Source organism: Bos indicus x Bos taurus, chromosome 9, assembly GCF_003369695.1.
Source record: "Bos indicus x Bos taurus breed Angus x Brahman F1 hybrid chromosome 9, Bos_hybrid_MaternalHap_v2.0, whole genome shotgun sequence".
Taxonomy (NCBI): Eukaryota; Metazoa; Chordata; class Mammalia; order Artiodactyla; family Bovidae; genus Bos; species Bos indicus x Bos taurus.
In genome coordinates this window covers 45,066,188-45,083,919 of record NC_040084.1, presented here as the reverse complement: position 1 = coordinate 45,083,919, position 17,732 = coordinate 45,066,188, and the positions used below count along the sequence as shown (strand labels likewise).

Here is a 17,732-nt window from a genome sequence, read left to right as displayed (position 1 = left end):
AAATTGTATTAATACAGTTATTGGATATTACTTTAATAGCAACAGTTTAACATCTTTATATTTGTTAAAAATAATTTACCTCTATGTAATAAGTAAATTTGGATCTCTGGTGTATTAGAAAGATGTTGTTAAAGACAGAAGAGAGGGGACTTCCCTGGTTGTACTCCCAATGCAGAGGTCCTGGCTTTGATCCCTGATCAGGGAACTAGATCCCATATGCTGCAAAAAAGAAGCTCGCGTGCTGCAACGAAGATATAAAATCCCATGTGCCACAACACAGCCAAATAAATAAATAGACTTTTTTAAATAAAGGGAACAATAATTCTATAGGTACGTGTTTATGTATAGCAGTTAAACTGTTAAGAGTAGAAACAGGAAAAGCAGACAAATAATCCCATCACAGACTGAAAATTATGGGATAACTGAAGGCTTCATTTGTTTCTTTGTCTATTCTAGGTATATTTTATATAGGTAGATCTGTTTAATTAAATACTGAGTGATCCTTTACCTGGTCATTTTAAATTATATTTTCTTAAGAAATTGAAAAGCTATCACGTCTGCAAACACTGGTGTGCTCAGTCGTGTACAACTGTTTGTGGCCCCGTGGACTGTAGCCTGCCAGGCTCCTCTGGCCATGGAATTTTCCGGGCAGGAATACTGGAGTGGGTTGCCATTTCCTTCTCTAGGGGATCTTCCCGACCCAGGGGCAAACACTTGAGCCGTACTTTTAAAAAATCACTCACTTTTTGGCTCAGGAATAAAGTCTGATGTCTTGTCGTGCATGGCCAGGCTCCTTTTCAAATTCCAGTTGGTTGGATGCTAAGCAAAAACCTGGCCAGAACTCAGATCCATAAACTTTACCACATGCCTCCAAATGGTCAGTATACAATGTCCTTGCTATCTAATACTGCTGTTTAAAAAATCTGAAGCTTCCATATTCTTTCATTCATGAACTGTTTTCCTTCTATTTGGCATTTTTTATAGTTATAATTTTGATCAATACTAAGTGGATTTTAATGTTTTAAAATCACTGTTTTTATATTATCAGGTCAATTATAGGCCTCATTAATTTTTTAAAAATTTGTTTCTTAAATCAGATATAGATCACCAAAATATCTGCGAAATGTTGATTTAGCCACTTTGTTTTATTAGGAAATTCAATACATGGTATAAAATGGAAGACTGTGTTTTACAAGTGATGTAAAAGGTATGTAGGACTCATGTAGGCTAAGTTTAGTTCAGTTCAATTCAGTTCAGTCGCTCAGTCGTGTCCGATTCTTTGCGACCCCATGAATCGCAGCTAAGTAGGTATATCTAAATGAAAAAAAAAGTGCTTATAATGGGAAGTTGTTAAGAGAGTCTTTTTTTTTAGTCTATTTATTTATTTATTTATTTTTTGGAGGCTAATAACTTTACAATATTGTATTGGTTTTGCCATACATTGATATGAATCCGCCACAGGTGTACATGTGTTCCCCATCCTGAACCCCGCTCCCAAGAGAGTAAATCTTAAAAGTTCTCATCCCATGAAAAATATTTTGTAATTCTGTAATGGATATTAACTAGCCTTTTGTGGTTGTCATTTCACAATATTTAAAATGTTGAATCATTATGTTATATACCTGAAACTAATGTTGTATGTTAGTTATAACTCAGTTTTTAAGAAACAGATAATCAGAGGACACCTAGTTATAATTAAATTATTAAAGAATGTTTTGTCCTAGCTTTGTGTTCAATTCTCTTAAAGGACTTTTTAAAAAGATTCAGAGAAGTGTGTCATAGATCAGCAGGCCATGAGACCTACAATCTGAGTTACTTTGACATATAAAATCCATGAGAATAGGATCTGATATTCCTTATTTCTTATTGTATATCTAGTGTGGTATATAGTGATTGGTAAATATTTCCAATGTCTGTGGTTGTTTGTCTACATATGTATGTATTCATATTTGCCTAAATATATGGTTATTCTATAACCTGGTAATTTTTAGTCATTAATCTATTTTCCGTTGTTACACATTTTCATCTTAACTGAAATCCATACCATATTCAAATTTCTTCTAAATAACTGCAAAATGTCCTCTTCAGGTGGTTTACATAATTAGTATCTAAAGTGGTGAATTTGTGAATTTCTCCCTCTATATTTGTCCATTTTTGTATGTATGTATAGAAGCATTTATAAATTGAACTATTTTTCATTATGTAGCATACTCCTCTATTCCTAAGAATATATTTTTGCCTCAAAGTATATTTTTACTGTAAATATCAATAAAATCAGCTTTCTTTTGGTTAATAGTTGTCTGATGTTCCAGTCTGCTAAAACTGCCATAACCAAATACACAGATGGGTGGTTCAAATAATAATTCATTTCTCACAGTTCTAGAGGCTAAAAGTCTAAGATCGAGGTATAAAGATCAAGGTTTCTCCCGAGGCCTCTGTCCTTGGCTTAGAGATGGTGCCTTTTCACTATGTCCTCACATCCTGGTGTTTCTTCCTCTTCTTATAAGGGTACTAGTCATTTTGTATTACAGTATCACCCTTAAGACTTTATTTAACCTTGATTACCATATATATGTGTGTGTGTGTGTGTGTGTGTGTAATTTTATTTATTATTTTTATTTTTGACTCTGCTTGGCCGTCAATGCTGTGTGCTTTTTTCTCTAGTTGCGACAAGCAGGGGCTACTTTCTAAAGTTGCGGTGCATGGGCACCTCATTGTGGTGGCTTCTCTTGTTGCAGAGCATGGGCTCCTGGAAACACAGGTTTCAGTAGTTGTGGCACATGGGCTTAGTAGTTGGCGCTCACAGGCTCTGGAGCACAGGTGCATGGGCTTAGTTGCCCTATGGCATGTGGGGATCCTCCCAAACCAGGCATGGAACCCATGTCTCCTTCATTGGCAGGTGAATTCTTTACCACTGAGCCATCTGGGAAGCCCCTTGGAGGGGATCAGTTCAGTTCAGTTCAGTCGCTCACTCACATCTGACTCTTTGCAACCCCATGGACTGCAGCACGCCAGGCCTCCCTGTCCATCACCAGCTCCCAGAGTTCACTCAACCTCATGTCCAGTGAGTCAGTGATGCCATCCAACCATCTCATCCTCTATTGTCCCCTTCTCCTCCCACCTTCAATCTTTCCCAGCATCAGGGTCTTTTCAAATGAGTCAGTTCTTCGCATCAAGTGGCCAAAATATTGGAGTTTCAACTTCAGCATCAGTCCTTCCGATGAATATTCAGGACTGATTTCCTTTAGTATGGACTGGTTGAATCTCCTTGCTGTCTAAGGGACTTCCAAGAGTCTTCTCCAACACCACAGTTCAAAAGCATCAATTCTTCAGCACTCAGCTTTCTTTATAGTCCAACTCTCACATCCATACATCATGGACCTTTGTTGGCAAAGTAATGTCTCTGCTTTTCAATATGCTGTCTGGGTTGGTCATAACTTTTCTTGCAAGGAGCAAGCGTCTTTTAATTTCATTGCTGCAGTTACTATCTGCAGTTGGAGGGGATATATAAGATCTAATATAATTTCTTCCATCTCTTTCTTTTCAATCTATTTATATTATTTTGTTTTATATGTTCCTTATAAACATATATCTGATTTTTATATTTTTAAATCTAGTCTAACAATCAGTATTTAAACTTGTACATATAGTCTGTACACATTAAAAGCTGTTATTGATATATTTTTACTATAGGTTTTGTGCAGTCTATTCACTCTGGATTTTTTTCTTTTTTTTTTTTTATGTTGTTTTCCTTTCTTCTTTCCTTGATTGAAATTTCAATCATTTACTCTTTGTTTCTTTTACCTTTCCCCCTCAGTTGTATAGAAGTTATACATGTACTTCTAGTCTTCCATGATTCCCTTGAAATTCTGCCATGCTTAACATAAGTTATCAAAGTCTAAAGTTAGTCTGCAGCTTAACTAAGGCTGATGTTCATCAGTAATGCGTTGGTATAGTCATCATCAGTTCAGTTCAGTTCAGTGGTTCAGTCGAGTCCGACTCTTTGCGACCCCGTGAATTGCAGCACGCCAGGCCTCCCTGTCCATCACCAGCTTCTGGAGTTCACTCAGACTCACGTCCATAGAATCAGTGATGCCATCCAGCCATCTCATTCTCTGTCGTCCCCTTCTCCTCCTGCCCCCAATCCCTCCCAGCATGAGTCTTTTCCATGCGAAGAGTCAACTCTTCGCATGAGGTGGCCAAAGTACTGGAGTTTCAGCTTTAGCATCATTCCTTCCAAAGAAATCCCAGGGCTGATCTCCTTCAGAATGGACTGGTTGGATCTCCTTGCAGTCCAAGGGACTCTCAAGAGTCTTCTCCAACACCGCAGTTCAAAAGCGTCAATTCTTCGGCACTCAGCTTTCTTCACAGTCCAACTTTCACATCCATACATGACCACTGGAAAAACCATAGCCTTGACTAGACGGACCTTTGTTGGCAAAGTAATGTCTCTGCTTTTGAATATGCTATCTAGGTTGGTCATAACTTTCCTTCCAAGGAGTAAGCGTCTTTTAATTTCATGGCTGCAGTCACCATCTGCAGTGATTTTGGAGCCCCAAAAAATAAAGTCTGACACTGTTTCCACTGTTTCCCCATCTTTTTCCCATGAAGTGATGGGACTAGATGTCATGATCTTCGTTTTCTGAATGTTGAGCTTTATGCCAACTTTTTCACTCTCCACTTTCACTTTCATCAAGAGGGTTTTTAGTTCCTCTTCACTTTCTGCCATAAGGGTAGTGTCATCTGCATATCTGAGGTGATTGATATTTCTCCCGGCAATCTTGATTCCAGCTTGTGCTTCTTCCAGCCCAGCGTTTCTCATAATGTACTCTGCATAGAAGTTAAATAAGCAGGGTAACAATATAGAGCCTTGATGTACTCCTTTTCCTGTTTGGAACCAGTCTGTTGTTCCGTCTCCAGTGCTAACTGTTGCTTCCTGACCTGCATACAGGTTTCTCAAGAGGCAGGTCAGGTGGTCTGGTATTCCCATACTGTTTATTTTATTGATCATTCTGATTGGCTAGTATCCATGCTGTAGTAATTGTTAAATATTTTTAGTATTATTTCTGCTTTTGCTTCCTTTCCATCAAACAGTAATACTAGAGTAAAGCCTAGGAACCTCCTCTAAACCTTTATGTTATGTTTCAGTTTTTATTTTTTGACCTTATAAATAATTATTATCATTATTATAATTTTTATATTATATCAGTCATTGTTACATACATGCTTAATGAATTGTATACTCACTTTTTTTACATCTCTGACTTTCCTTCTGGGATAATTTTTCTCAATATATATCTTTTGGAATTTTCCATAAGTAACCTGTTTGAAGTTAACTCTATTGTTTTTATCTCAGTATATCTTTATTTTACTCTGATTCCTAAAAAACTAGTTTCACAGGGTATGTGTTTCTAACTAACAGATATTTTCTGTCAGCATTATAAAGATATTATGATACTGATTCTTGGTTTCCATTAATGTAGTTAAGATATCTGCCATGATTCTGGTTGCTGTTTCTTTGTAGATGATTTTTTTCTGTCTAGCTGCCTGTGAAATCTTTTTTCCTAGGTTTTTACAGTTTCAGTGTATTATATAGATGTAGATTCATTTCTCTTTGTCTTGCTTAGTATGAGTAATAGTCCCTTAATGTGTATATTCCAAGTTTTTCATCCCTTCTGGAAAATTTTCAACCATTATATCTTTAAATATTGCTTTCCGTTATTTTCTCTATGCTCTCTCTTTATTACACATGTTTATGATGTACTTTAAATATTTTTACTCTATTCTCAATATCTCTTAAACTCGCTTTTAAATTTTTAATCTTACCTGTCTATGCTGTATTCCATGCAGTTTCTTCATATTTATTTTCCAGTTTACTAATCTAACCTTTAGCTGTGTCTAAGTGCTGTTTTCGGAGAAGGCAATGGCACACCACTCCAGTACCCTTGCCTGGAAAATCCCATGGATGGCGGAGCCTGGAAGGCTGCAGTCCATGGAGTTGCTGAGGGTTGGACACGACTGAGCGACTTCACTTTCACTTTTCACTTTCACGCATTGGAGAAGGAAATGGCAACCCACTCCAGTGTTCTTGTCTGGAGAGTCCCAGGGACGGGGGAGCCTGGTGGGCTGCCGTCCTGGGGTCGCACAGAGTCGGACACGACTGAAGCGACTTAGCAGTGGCAGCAGCAAGTGCTGTTTTATAACTCCACTAAGGTTGAAATGTCAGCAGTATTGGTTTGGTATCTAACAGTTCTATTGAACTTTATATTTTCAAATATACTTGGTTATTTTTGCTGATCTCTTGTTGATTGTTCATTTTTATAACTTCATCTTTTATTTCATTATAAACTTTGTCTCTAGCTATTTTATAAGCTGTTCTTTACGATTTAAGTATTTTAGAAATCTAACTTGGTGATTTGTTGTTTCTACTGACCCTTACCTCATGGTGGTTTATTTCCTGGTGTCTCATCATCTTTGATTATAAGGTCATATGTGTTTGATTATAATCTATGGAAATAGTACAGGCTTAAAGTGAGAAAACTTTCGTCTAGAAGGAATTGTGTTTGCTTCTGCCTGGAACTATGGCTTTCCGTAGCCTTGATCATTATAACTAATTTCAAAAATCTTTGCCTTGGTATAGAAGACAATTAGGTGCTGCGGAGCCTATGACTCAGTCTAGTCACCTATTACAGCACTAATATTATTCATCCTTAGGGAAGCCCTGCCTTTCCAGCTTGTTTACAGCTCACTGCTCCTTGCTCTAACTTTACCTTTTCATTTGGGGAGGCTGTTACCTTTGTTTTCTGCAAGCCCAGTATATGTGTTTTTTTTTAATCTGTGCATTGTTTAGAGAACCTGGCTGGTCATGTTGCTGGAAGCAGAAGTCCTTAATGTTCTCTTCAGCTGTTTCTGATCTACTTCTTAAAACATCCATTTGCTTTTTACTTCCAATTACATTTTTAAAAATTTCTAGGTATTCTGTTTGTTTTTTGAATCTGTTTGCCTTTTGCTCATGATCATATTTTCAGTCGTTTGTTATTTCTCTAGATCAGAGGTTCTTTATGAGCACAGTTCTGTCACACAGTTTGGAAATTTGTGGGGGAGATTTGGTTATTTTCCCTACAAATGGATGCTAGTCAGTGATGGGAAAGGGTTTTTTTTTTATTATCTCCTCTACTATGGTCAGTAATGGGAAGGGGTAGTTAACTATTTAGGAATATTCGATGATTTCAGTGTGTGAGACAGTCTCAGAGGACCCACACATTGTCCTACCTACATATTAGTAATGTCTTCTTGATATAGGCTTTCTTTGTTTCATTGATTTAACTTCATTTTTGTTGAAAATCAACTGGCTGCGCAAAGGTAGCATGTTTATGGATTCTTTTCTTTTAAGCTAACCTAGTTGTCCATCCTAGTCCCAGTATCACCCTGTCTTGTTTATTGTATGAGAGTTGGGGTTGAGTTTGCCCTGGCAGGGACATTTGGCAATGCCTGGAGACATGTTTGGTTGTTACAGTTGAGGAGCCGAGTTGCTCCTGGCATCTAGTGCTTAGAGGCTAGGGACACTGATAAAAATCTTAAGGTATATAGGACAGCCCCACAATAAGAATTTTTTGGCTTAATGTCATAGTGCTGAGATTGATGAACCCTCCTGTATCTTTGGGCTTCCCAGGTGGCTGAGTCGGTAAAGAATCTGCCTACAATGCAAGAGACCCAGGTGATGAGGATTCAGTCCTTGGGTCGGGAAATCTTTATCTTTACAGTAACTCTTGAAATCAGGTGGTATCAGTCCTTCAACCTTGTGTATCATTTTGAAAATTGCCTTGGATATTTAAAGTCGTGAAGTCACTCTGTCGTGTCCGACTCTTTGTGACCCCATGGACTGTAGCCCACCAGGCTCCTCCATCCATGGAATTTTCTAGGCAAGAGTACTGGAGTGGGTTGCCATTTCCTTCTCCAAGTCCTCTGCATTTTATAGAAATTACAAATAAACTTGTAACCTGGAAATTTGGTTGGGATTACATTTAATCTATAGTTCAGTGAGAATTTATATCTTAACCATTTTGAGTTTTTGGATTCATTAATCTGATGTATAATCATTATATTTAAGCTTTCTTTTATGTCTCTTAGAAATATTTTACCGTTTTTAGTATTAAAAGTGTTCCGTATCATTTGTTAAATTTTTTCTTGAATATTTTATGTTTTGGATGCCATTATATATGATTTCCTTAAATTTTGTTTACCGTTTGCTGCTAGTATATAACAATACAATTGACTTCTTAAGTACTGTATTTATCTATTAATTCTGTTATCTTTCGTAGATTCCTTAGGATTTTATGTGTTAACCATCATATTGTCTACAGTGAAGATAACCCTTTTTTATCTTTATGCCTTTTATTTCTTTCCTTTTTCTTGGTTTTATTTTTTATTTTTTTTTCCTTAGGAGTGATGGACATCATTACCTTCTCATTCTTTGGAGGAAAGTGTTCAGTATTTCAATATTAATTATTTTGTGATAATCCTTTGCCAGCTTGAGAAAGTTTGCTTCTGTTTGTAATTTCTGAAAATTTTTAATTGTGAATGAATGTTGGATTTTCTCAAGTGCTTTTCTTTGAATGTACTGAAACGATCAGCTGTTTTTATCTCCTTTATTAATATGACTTTTAAGTCAACTAATTGACTTTTCAATGATAGTACCAACATATAATATATTTCTGGGATCAACCTCAGTTGGTCATGATACATAGTTTTTTATATTGCTAGATTCTTTTTGCTAATATTTTGCTATGATTTGTGTATTCATGAAGGATATGTGTATATAATTTTATTTTCTTATAATGTATTTGTGAGGCTTTGGTATTAGGATTATTTAGGTCTTATAAACAATTTCCCTCCTTATAAGGAAAAAGATTTTGTAATATTGTATAATTTATTTAAGATTTTTTCTTTAAATATTTGATAGAATTCACCAGTAAAACCACTGGACTTGTTAAAAAATTTTTTATTACTAATTCAACTTCTTTATTAGATAGAAAGTACAATAGAGAGCCCCTAGGACACAAAACCAGTGTTTTAAAATAAAAAACTGATTTTAAAAATGTGGTTTTTTTTAAATCAAACCTGACAATCTGCTTTTTATTTGGAGAACTGAGACTATTTGTATGTAATTATTGGTATAGTTAGATGTAAGTCTACAACTTTGCTATTTGCTGTTTTCCTCTCTTTATTCATTCCCTGTCTTTTTTTTTTTGGCTTTATATTGTTTAACGTGCTGTAAAATGTAAGCACTTAGAAAAGGGTTATTTCATTCACTCCTATGTCATGCTCTGTGCTATTAGGTCATTCTTTGTCCTATTATGTCATGTATTTACTTTGATACAACTTGTAAATTCCACAATTTAGTATTATTACTTTTGCTTTAGATTGATATTTATGTTAGAAATAAGTAAGAATAGAAAATAGCATTTTATGTTTATGTACACACTGCCCATTTCCATTTCTCTTCATTTCTTTGTATAGATCGAAATTTTCATGTGGTAGCATTTCCCTTGAGCCTGAAGAAATTTTTTTCCTTTTTTTTTTTTAGCATTTCTTCTTATGGAGGTCTGCTGGCCACAAGTTCTCTCAGGTATCTTTATTTTATCCTCAATTGTGAAGGATATTTTTAAAGATTCAAAATACTCAATTGAAAGTGTATATTTTTTATCTTACTACTTTGAAGATGTTGTTTGTTATCTGGCCTCCATTAGTTCTGAAAAGGCATTAAATGTCATTCATTTCTTTGTTCCATGGTGTGAAATGTGTCCTTTTGTTCCCCTTGCCTCTAAATTTGGATTTTTGGTAGTAAGTATCATGTGCTAAGGTATGTTTTATTTGCATTTATCATGTTTGGGGTTCTCTGAGCATTTTAAATCTGTTGATCCAAGATGTTTTTCATAAAATTTAGGACATTTTTAGCCATTATTTCTTCAAGTATTTTTTTTCCTGCTCCATTCTCTCCTTTTTTTCTGGGACGACTTATATATATAACACACTATTTCATATTATCTCACATGTCACAGACACTCTGTTCATATTTTTCAGCCCTTTATTTTATCTGAAATCCAGTTCATGTTATTTTGCAGTCTGTTTTTAAAGTCACTGATTCTTTTTCTGAAATTTCTAGTCAGTGCAGTTTTTGTTTTAGCTCTGGTTTTCAGTTCTAGAATTTCCAGTCAGTTTATTTTGTTTATCTTCTTGCCAAGATTCCCCATTTTTAAAAATTCAGCATGACTTTCTTTTCCTTTATGTTGTTGAACATATTTCTCATAGTTGTGTTGAGCTCTTTTATTTCCAACATTTGGGTCTTTTCAGCGTCTTTTGTCTGCCTTTCCCCCTCCCTGTGCTTCTTTATATGTCTAGTAATTTTTTTTTTTTAATGTAGAATGTTGCTGCTGATAGTTGTAGGGAGTCTGGGTTTTTGACCTTCTTTATAAGATGTTGAGTTTTCTTCTGGGCAGTTGAATTACTGTTAGTTTTTTTATTCTGCCAGCCTTGTTTTTATTCTAACTTAGTGTAGATCTGTTTTGGTTTTAGTCCTAGGATGCAGCCCTTCCTCTAAGGTATGCTCCTTATTCCTAATTATTAGTTACTGGGATCTCAAATGAATGCCGAAGGTACTGGATTAGGAATCCAGTGTGGTCTTACTACTTTGTCTGTGTAGAACTCCTGTATCTTACAGCACTGTGTGACCTTGGGTATCTGCTTATATTTCCACCAAATAACAGCTTCTTTCTGCTGTGCTTAGTAGTCTCACTCTGTGTATAGGGGGTAGGGGATGCTCTTTTGCATAGATTTCTTGTATCCAGTAGTCTGTTCCACAATTTAAACTGCTTTGTAAACCTTTAACTCAAATCTTTAATTCTTCTGCTCATTGACATCACTGTGCTATGCCTGGATTCTGTCTCTCTGACTCTCTTAGTCCCAAGTCTGCTTGAGAAGCCAGGTCACACAAGGTGCTTATACTGAATGTTACCTTTCCATAAAGCATCAGGTTGTCACTGCCTGTTGTCCCATTCAGTGCCTGTAAACAGTTACCTCATATATATCAGTTGTTGTTTACTGAAGAAGAGCAAGTCTAGTGAGTCTGTCATGGTCAGAAGCCTACTGAATCTGTATAATCTTAATTTTTCTGTAACATAGAGATTTAAAAATTGCACATAGAAATTATTTATTTGGGAGTTGCAGGTTGTTTATGAGAGCTACTGTGATACTGTCTCCAAAAACAATTTTTCTACAAGCTCTCTTATTATCATCTTATTTTCCAGTTCATCAGCTATTTCTTGTCACCTGTTAAAAGGCATGGTTTCCAAGGTCTTTTTATATACTTGACACTGAATTTATGAGGTAGAGTTGAAAGATACATGTTTTCTGCTGTACTTCAGCATGATTGTCTACCATGTTACAGTATGAGGAATGGGATACTGCAATTATAAATAAAGTGTAGCTTTTCCCTTTCATGCATTGGAGAAGGAAATGGCAACCCACTCCAGTGTTCTTGCCTGGAGAATCCCAGGGACGGGGGAGCCTGGTGGGCTGCCGTCTATGGGGTCGTACAGAGTCGGACACAACTGAAGTGACTTAGCAGCAGCAGCAGCTCATTTAAAGAGTGTTATTTTCTCATATTTTATATGTTGATTATTTTCAAACGTGCCTTGATATGTTATGTTACTTCAATTACAGTCATTCCCTTTCTCCTTGTGTATAGTATATTCACACTAACTTTTTTTCTAGTATTCCTCTGTACCTCTTTTCATTTTCCTTTGCTTGTACAGAATGGCTTCTCTTAAGTTCAAATTTATTTCTCATAATCAAGTATCATCCACTGACAATTTCACTGTGTCATCTAGTGTGGTTTTTTTACTGCATTTTTTATTGAAATATAACTTTACTATTAATTACTTTTTCTCCTATATTTTATATTTTGCATATGTATATTTATAAATATAAGATATATAATGTGTATGTAGATTATATTAAATTTCTTTCATGAAAAAAATAGGGGCATTACAAAAATATTTATTATAAAAAAGTAGATATGGGCCTGATAAAAACCATTGCTTTAAACATATCAAAATATTTATTTTACAGTTTGAATCTAATCAATGCAATATCTGAGATCTTTGGGTCTGATTCTGCTGGCTGATTCATGGTACCCTATTTTCCTTTTGTTTTTCATTATTTTTTTAACCAATCATATTTCTTGGACTTTTACCTATAGGAATTCTTTGGCTCCTGGCTTGAAAAATACATTTTTTTCCAGGAATTTTTTGTGTTTGCCTGGAGACATTTGTACCAACTGGGAGCCATTTTTTAAGACATGCTCAGCTCATGCCACATCCCCACATGAGCTGCAGTCTGGGTTGTGGTTATCACTTCTCAGGGGAAATAGGTTTCTCTTCCTCCCAGCATCATGTTGGGGGTTAGGAAAGTTTCCATGCCATCCCCTTCTTCAGGGAAAATTTATTTTTCATTTATCTTTTCATTGTGGGTTTAGTTTTGAGGGGGTTCCAGCTCTTGGGACAGGATCTCCTCTGACAGCCCCAACTTCCGGGCAGATCCTGGAGTTTGTTTCCTCCCCTTCTGCTTCATCATCCCCCTTACAAGGTCAAAGCTTAAGGTTTGCAGGGTTCTGTGGATGCCTCCAGGGTGAGAGTGTTTCAATGCTCCACTTACTGCCCTGGTTTCCTGTTTTCACTTCCTTTTTGACTTCTAAGCATTCCTTATTTTCTTGCCTGATCAGTAATGCATTTCAAAAGATGTTTTAAAAATATTTTGTCCAGTATTTTTAGTTGTTTTTGGTGGTATGGTCAGAGTATTTTTATATGCTACTTTGAGGGGAATATAATTCGTTATGGGGTTTTTGGTATGGTTGATTCAAAAAATTTTATTTTTGCTAGTTTTTAAATTTTAAAAAAAATTTAAAAAATTTTTATGTCATTTTTCTTTCTCTTTTTGTAAATTTGCTATTTGTGTGTGTTTGTGTTTTCTTTTTTTTTTTTTCCTGCTTTTCTATTTGATTCTGGTGATTTTCCAAAAAAGTGTGTACAGCTTTGGAAAGGGCTTTTTCTCTACTCTTTGACAGACTTCTACTTCCCTAAGATATGCGTGTTTGACTCTTAGGAAGTTAAGTTTGATACTGGCACTGCAGTTCAATTTTAGATCTTTATTCTTTTGTTTTTATTGTATATTCTATCTGAGGCTTCTCACTACTGGCTGATTACTAAATCCATCAACCTGTTATTTTAATACCTCATCTTATTAGCCATTTTCTCCACTACTAAACTATTTTCATTTTTAACTGGAGAAAACCTTCTTTTCTTGCCTTCCTGCTGTCAACGGAAAAAAAAAAATTCACATAACTGAATTTTTAGGTTGTACAATTTTTTTCAGTCAACACTGCTACCCCTTTGACAATTTCTTGTTAGACACTTTGCTGGTTCTTCCACCTGAAAATTATAAATAGAAGTATCTCTGAAAACTTTGTCTGCAGATCTGTTCTCTTCACGGTTTGCTGGTTGACCTCTGTCCTGTAGTTTAAACTACCATCTGTCCTTTCAATGATGTCTGCCAAATCCATGACTTCAACCTTAGCACCTCAAAAAATTTTATTTTTGCTAGTGTATTTAAAATTTTTTATGTCATTTTTCTTTCTTTTTTTTTTGTAAATTTGCTGTTTGCTTGTGTTTGTGTTTTCTTTTTTTCAGAATAGCAGTACGTCCAGAATGCATGTCAGCTGACTTATAACTTTTAGTTCTTCCGTTACAACTTCTTTGGAAACTCCTTTTTGAAAATTACTGATTTATTTTGCTGCGTTGGGTCTTAGTTGCAGCACACGGAATCTTTCATTCTGGCACACAGGCTTAGTTACCCCCCAGCATGTAGGATCTTAGTTCCCCAACCAGGGATCGAACCTGAATCCCCTGCATTGAAATGTGGATTCTTAACCACTGGACCACCAGGGAAGTCTGCAAATTCCTTATGTAGTGATTACTGAAGCTTGTCCAAAAGACTTGTCAAAAGATGAGGAAATTGAGCTGAGTTGGTAGTTTTTGCCCAGGAGCTAAGGCTGCTGCCTCAGGTTATATGACAGTGTAGTAGGTGCCTCTTCCTCTGCAGTATTGTCTAGAATACACAATAGTAACGACAGTACAGAAAGTAAAGTGGGTGGGAATGCATGCCTTTCTTTCCTTTTTTTTTTTTTTGACATTAGTTACTCTATACCTCACTCACTTGCATAATGATGCCCTTTTGATACTAAATTCTCTCTTTCCACCTTCAGGTTCCAGCAGCTCATAGTAGTTTTCCTTTTCACTGTTAATTTTTTATCATGCTATTAAAACTAATACAGGGTGACTAACTTAATAAGTTTTTATATTTCACTTATAATATTTAAGATAATACTAACATGGTCATCGCTGGTTGGTAATTGAGTGGAACAGGTAGGTTGATAGATGTACCTGGAATATCACTTAGAATGACCAGTCTTGGTATGACATCATGATGGAAGACCAGAAATCTGTCCCCAAATGGACAAGGTACCTGAGAAGACTGTTTATAGGTTTAGGAAAGTTGACCCAAGAATAAACTTTATGTTTCCATTTTGCTTCTAAAGGACAAAAAGTTAGTGTAGATTTTAATAATACCTTTTCCTTTTCTTTGAGGCAACCAACTAATATGACCGTAGATACTATGAAATGCAGTGATAAAGGAAGGAACTAACAGGAAAATTAATCAATATTGGAAGACATCTGGAAACACGGGGTCAGATGGCCTTGAAGAGATGAATTGAGTTTGAGATTACAGAAAGACATCAAAGTGGAAATAATTTATGAGTGATCAGCATAAATAAAATTGCTTAAGGAAATGGATCAGTTGTTCAAAGGAGAGATGATAATAGATAAGCATACATTTAGATCTTGGTGAATCCAAGAAGATACTGAGAATAAGTTAGGCAAATAATGCCAGAAAGGTAGAAAGAAAGCCATTATAACAGTATCCTAAGAGCTAGATGAAAAAAGTAGTTTCTAGAATATGCAAATAGTAAGCCAGTTTGCCATACATAAAACTGCAGTATACACAGATTAATGTCTTTATAATTTTCTTCATCTATAGAATTACTAATAGAATTTATTAAAACAAAGTTACTCTACATTTGATTTTTAGGTACTCCAAGATATAAATCAGAAAAATACTGAACATTTCAACAATTATCTATATACAAGAAAAAATGTTTGGCATCTGCAACAAACCAAATAAATTTGCTAATAGCTCATCAAAATTCAGAGTAAGAGACAGTAAAGAAAATCCGAGTGGACAAGGAATGGTAAATACAAATTAAATATAGCATTATAAGATAAGCAAAATATTATTATTAGGCTATTTAGTTTTTCTTCAGTATTGTTGAAAAGATATTTTAAGCTTCTCTTGTTATTCATTTTTGCATTCTCTTACCCTAACTCATGAGAACTTCAGTTCTTCTTCCATTATCTCACCACCAATGAAGTGGAAGTGCTTCAGGAATATAATATCCAAGATAAGGGAGAGAAATTGTACCTACTGTTTATATAGAGCTTTGTAGTTTGCAAAGCATTTTAAAATATTTATCTCACTTGAGACCAACAGTGGCCATGAAAAGTAAGTGGGAATCATTATCATCTTTATAAAAGGATTCCTAAATGATGAAACTTATTTTAGATGAGGAAACCCAGAGAATATTAAGTGATTTATCGTGCATCACTAGAGTTGTAGAGGGAAATCCTGGGCTGTCCATTATTAAGTTTGTGGTCATGAGCAATGCATATATCAGCTTTGAAACTCAATTTTTTTCCCAACTCTTAAGATGAAAGATTTAAAAATATTAAATTATAAAATATATTTAATATTCTGCTCAGTAATCTTCTCCATTTGCTTTTGCAAGCTAACCAGTTGCCTTCCTAGATAGATCCTCCAGTTTTCCACTTCCATTTTCTAATTCAAGCCATAGATTCACCTGGTGTGTTTTTTCTCTTCCATCTATACAAATCTTATTTTAAGTAGCTTTTGACTAACTTGTTGTAGCCAGGTCAGCTCCCTTACAAAACCATTCTTATTGCTCCTAATAATTGTGACCATGACTAATCTTGAAAAGATATAACATTTTCTATCTCTTACACCATTTGTCAAACTCTACATTTTATTAGCCATGAGCATACCAGGACGGAGAAGGCAATGGCACCCCACTCTAGTACTCTTGCCTGGAAAATCCCATGGACGGAGGAGCTTGGTAGGCTGCAGTCCATGGGGTCGCGAAGAGTCAGACACTACTGAGCGACTTCACTTTCACTTTTCACTTTCACGCATTGGAGAAGGAAATGGCAACCCACTCCAGTGTTCTTGCCTGGAGAATCCCAGGGATGGGGGAGCCTGGTGAGCTGCCGTCTATGGGGTCGCACAGAGTCAGACACGACTGAAGCGACTTAGCAGCAGCAGCATACCAGGAAGAATAGTCATTGCCAGTTACTCTCTGAGTTCAGTGTCCTCTTGTAAAACATATTTAAAAAATCACTTTATAAATAATTTACAGATACAAAAATGAAGGGATGTTGTGAAAAACAACAGGATTGGAAATTAATAAGAATTTAAATGTAACAAACTCAAAGTTTATTCCATATTTTTCTGGTGTAAAGATATATACACCCAAAATGAGCAATATCCTTTGAATGAATGTAACTGCTCATGGATGAACTTGGAACATAGCCGTCTTACAAATAGTGATCCAGGTTTCAAATACATTTCTAAGAATTCCAGCTTTTTATTACCTCTGTTTCTTCTTGTATCGTCAAAATACAGTGCTTTAAAAACTTTTATGGTTCATAGTTTTGTGGAAGAGAGTGGTAATTTTCCTCAATCAATAGCAACAAAATATTCTCATTTTAGATGCTGATTAGAATGATCAGTTCAATGAGATTTTTCATTTCTGTGCTGTTTATCTCCTTACAGTCAGTGCCTTCATCATTTGTCCACTTATGAACCATATCAAATAAATTCCCTAGCACAAACTTGATAAAAGGTGAAAAAATACTGTTACATGTCCTTGTAGCAAACATGTCTTTTCAAAAAATATTACATGATTTAATCCTCCCTGAAAGACTAACAAATTTCCTTTTTGTCTATAGAAGTATATTTTTCACTCATTGATTCATACGTTTGCTAAAATATATTTCTAGGATATATTATGCGAGTACTCATGATCTGAGCTTTATCTTATATGATTAATTTAATCATCATCATTATAGTCTGGAGTATTACTGTCTGTCTTTTTGTATTTGTGTTCTTTTTCATCTAACAACTGCAAAATATCTTCTGTCAGTTTTCTTCCCTTTGCCATTATGCAAAAGGTGAAAATTTCTGAATTCTCAACTGTGTTCAGTGAAGAGTTAAAAAGAAAAAGACAACCAAAGTCCTGTCTTCTGATGTCTTTTATACCTTCTGGAAAGATCGGACAATACTTTGGACAATGCAATAACAAGGATGATGAAATAGCGATTTTTTCATTATTTTATCATCCCTCTAGATCACATCATTTTTAAATTTTCTCCTTTATTTTCTGTGAACATTTTAAATTCAGTATGGTTATTTGCCAGTTATCAGAAAGTTATTTCATTGTATAATTAATCGATTATTCTGGAGGCAGATCAGAATAATATTAAACA

At 35.3% G+C, this 17,732-nt stretch overlaps 1 protein-coding gene across 2 annotated transcripts in view; it reads left to right on the top strand.

Annotated features, from left to right (window-relative positions):
- Positions 1 to 17,732, top strand: part of LIN28B (lin-28 homolog B) — a 142,840-nt gene that overhangs the window by 103,027 nt on the left and 22,081 nt on the right. For both annotated transcript variants that reach the window (XM_027551319.1, XM_027551320.1), the window contains one exon: positions 9,587 to 9,628. In XM_027551319.1, the coding sequence (XP_027407120.1) occupies positions 9,587 to 9,628 (42 nt within the window). The remainder of the gene's footprint in view (positions 1 to 9,586; positions 9,629 to 17,732) is intronic.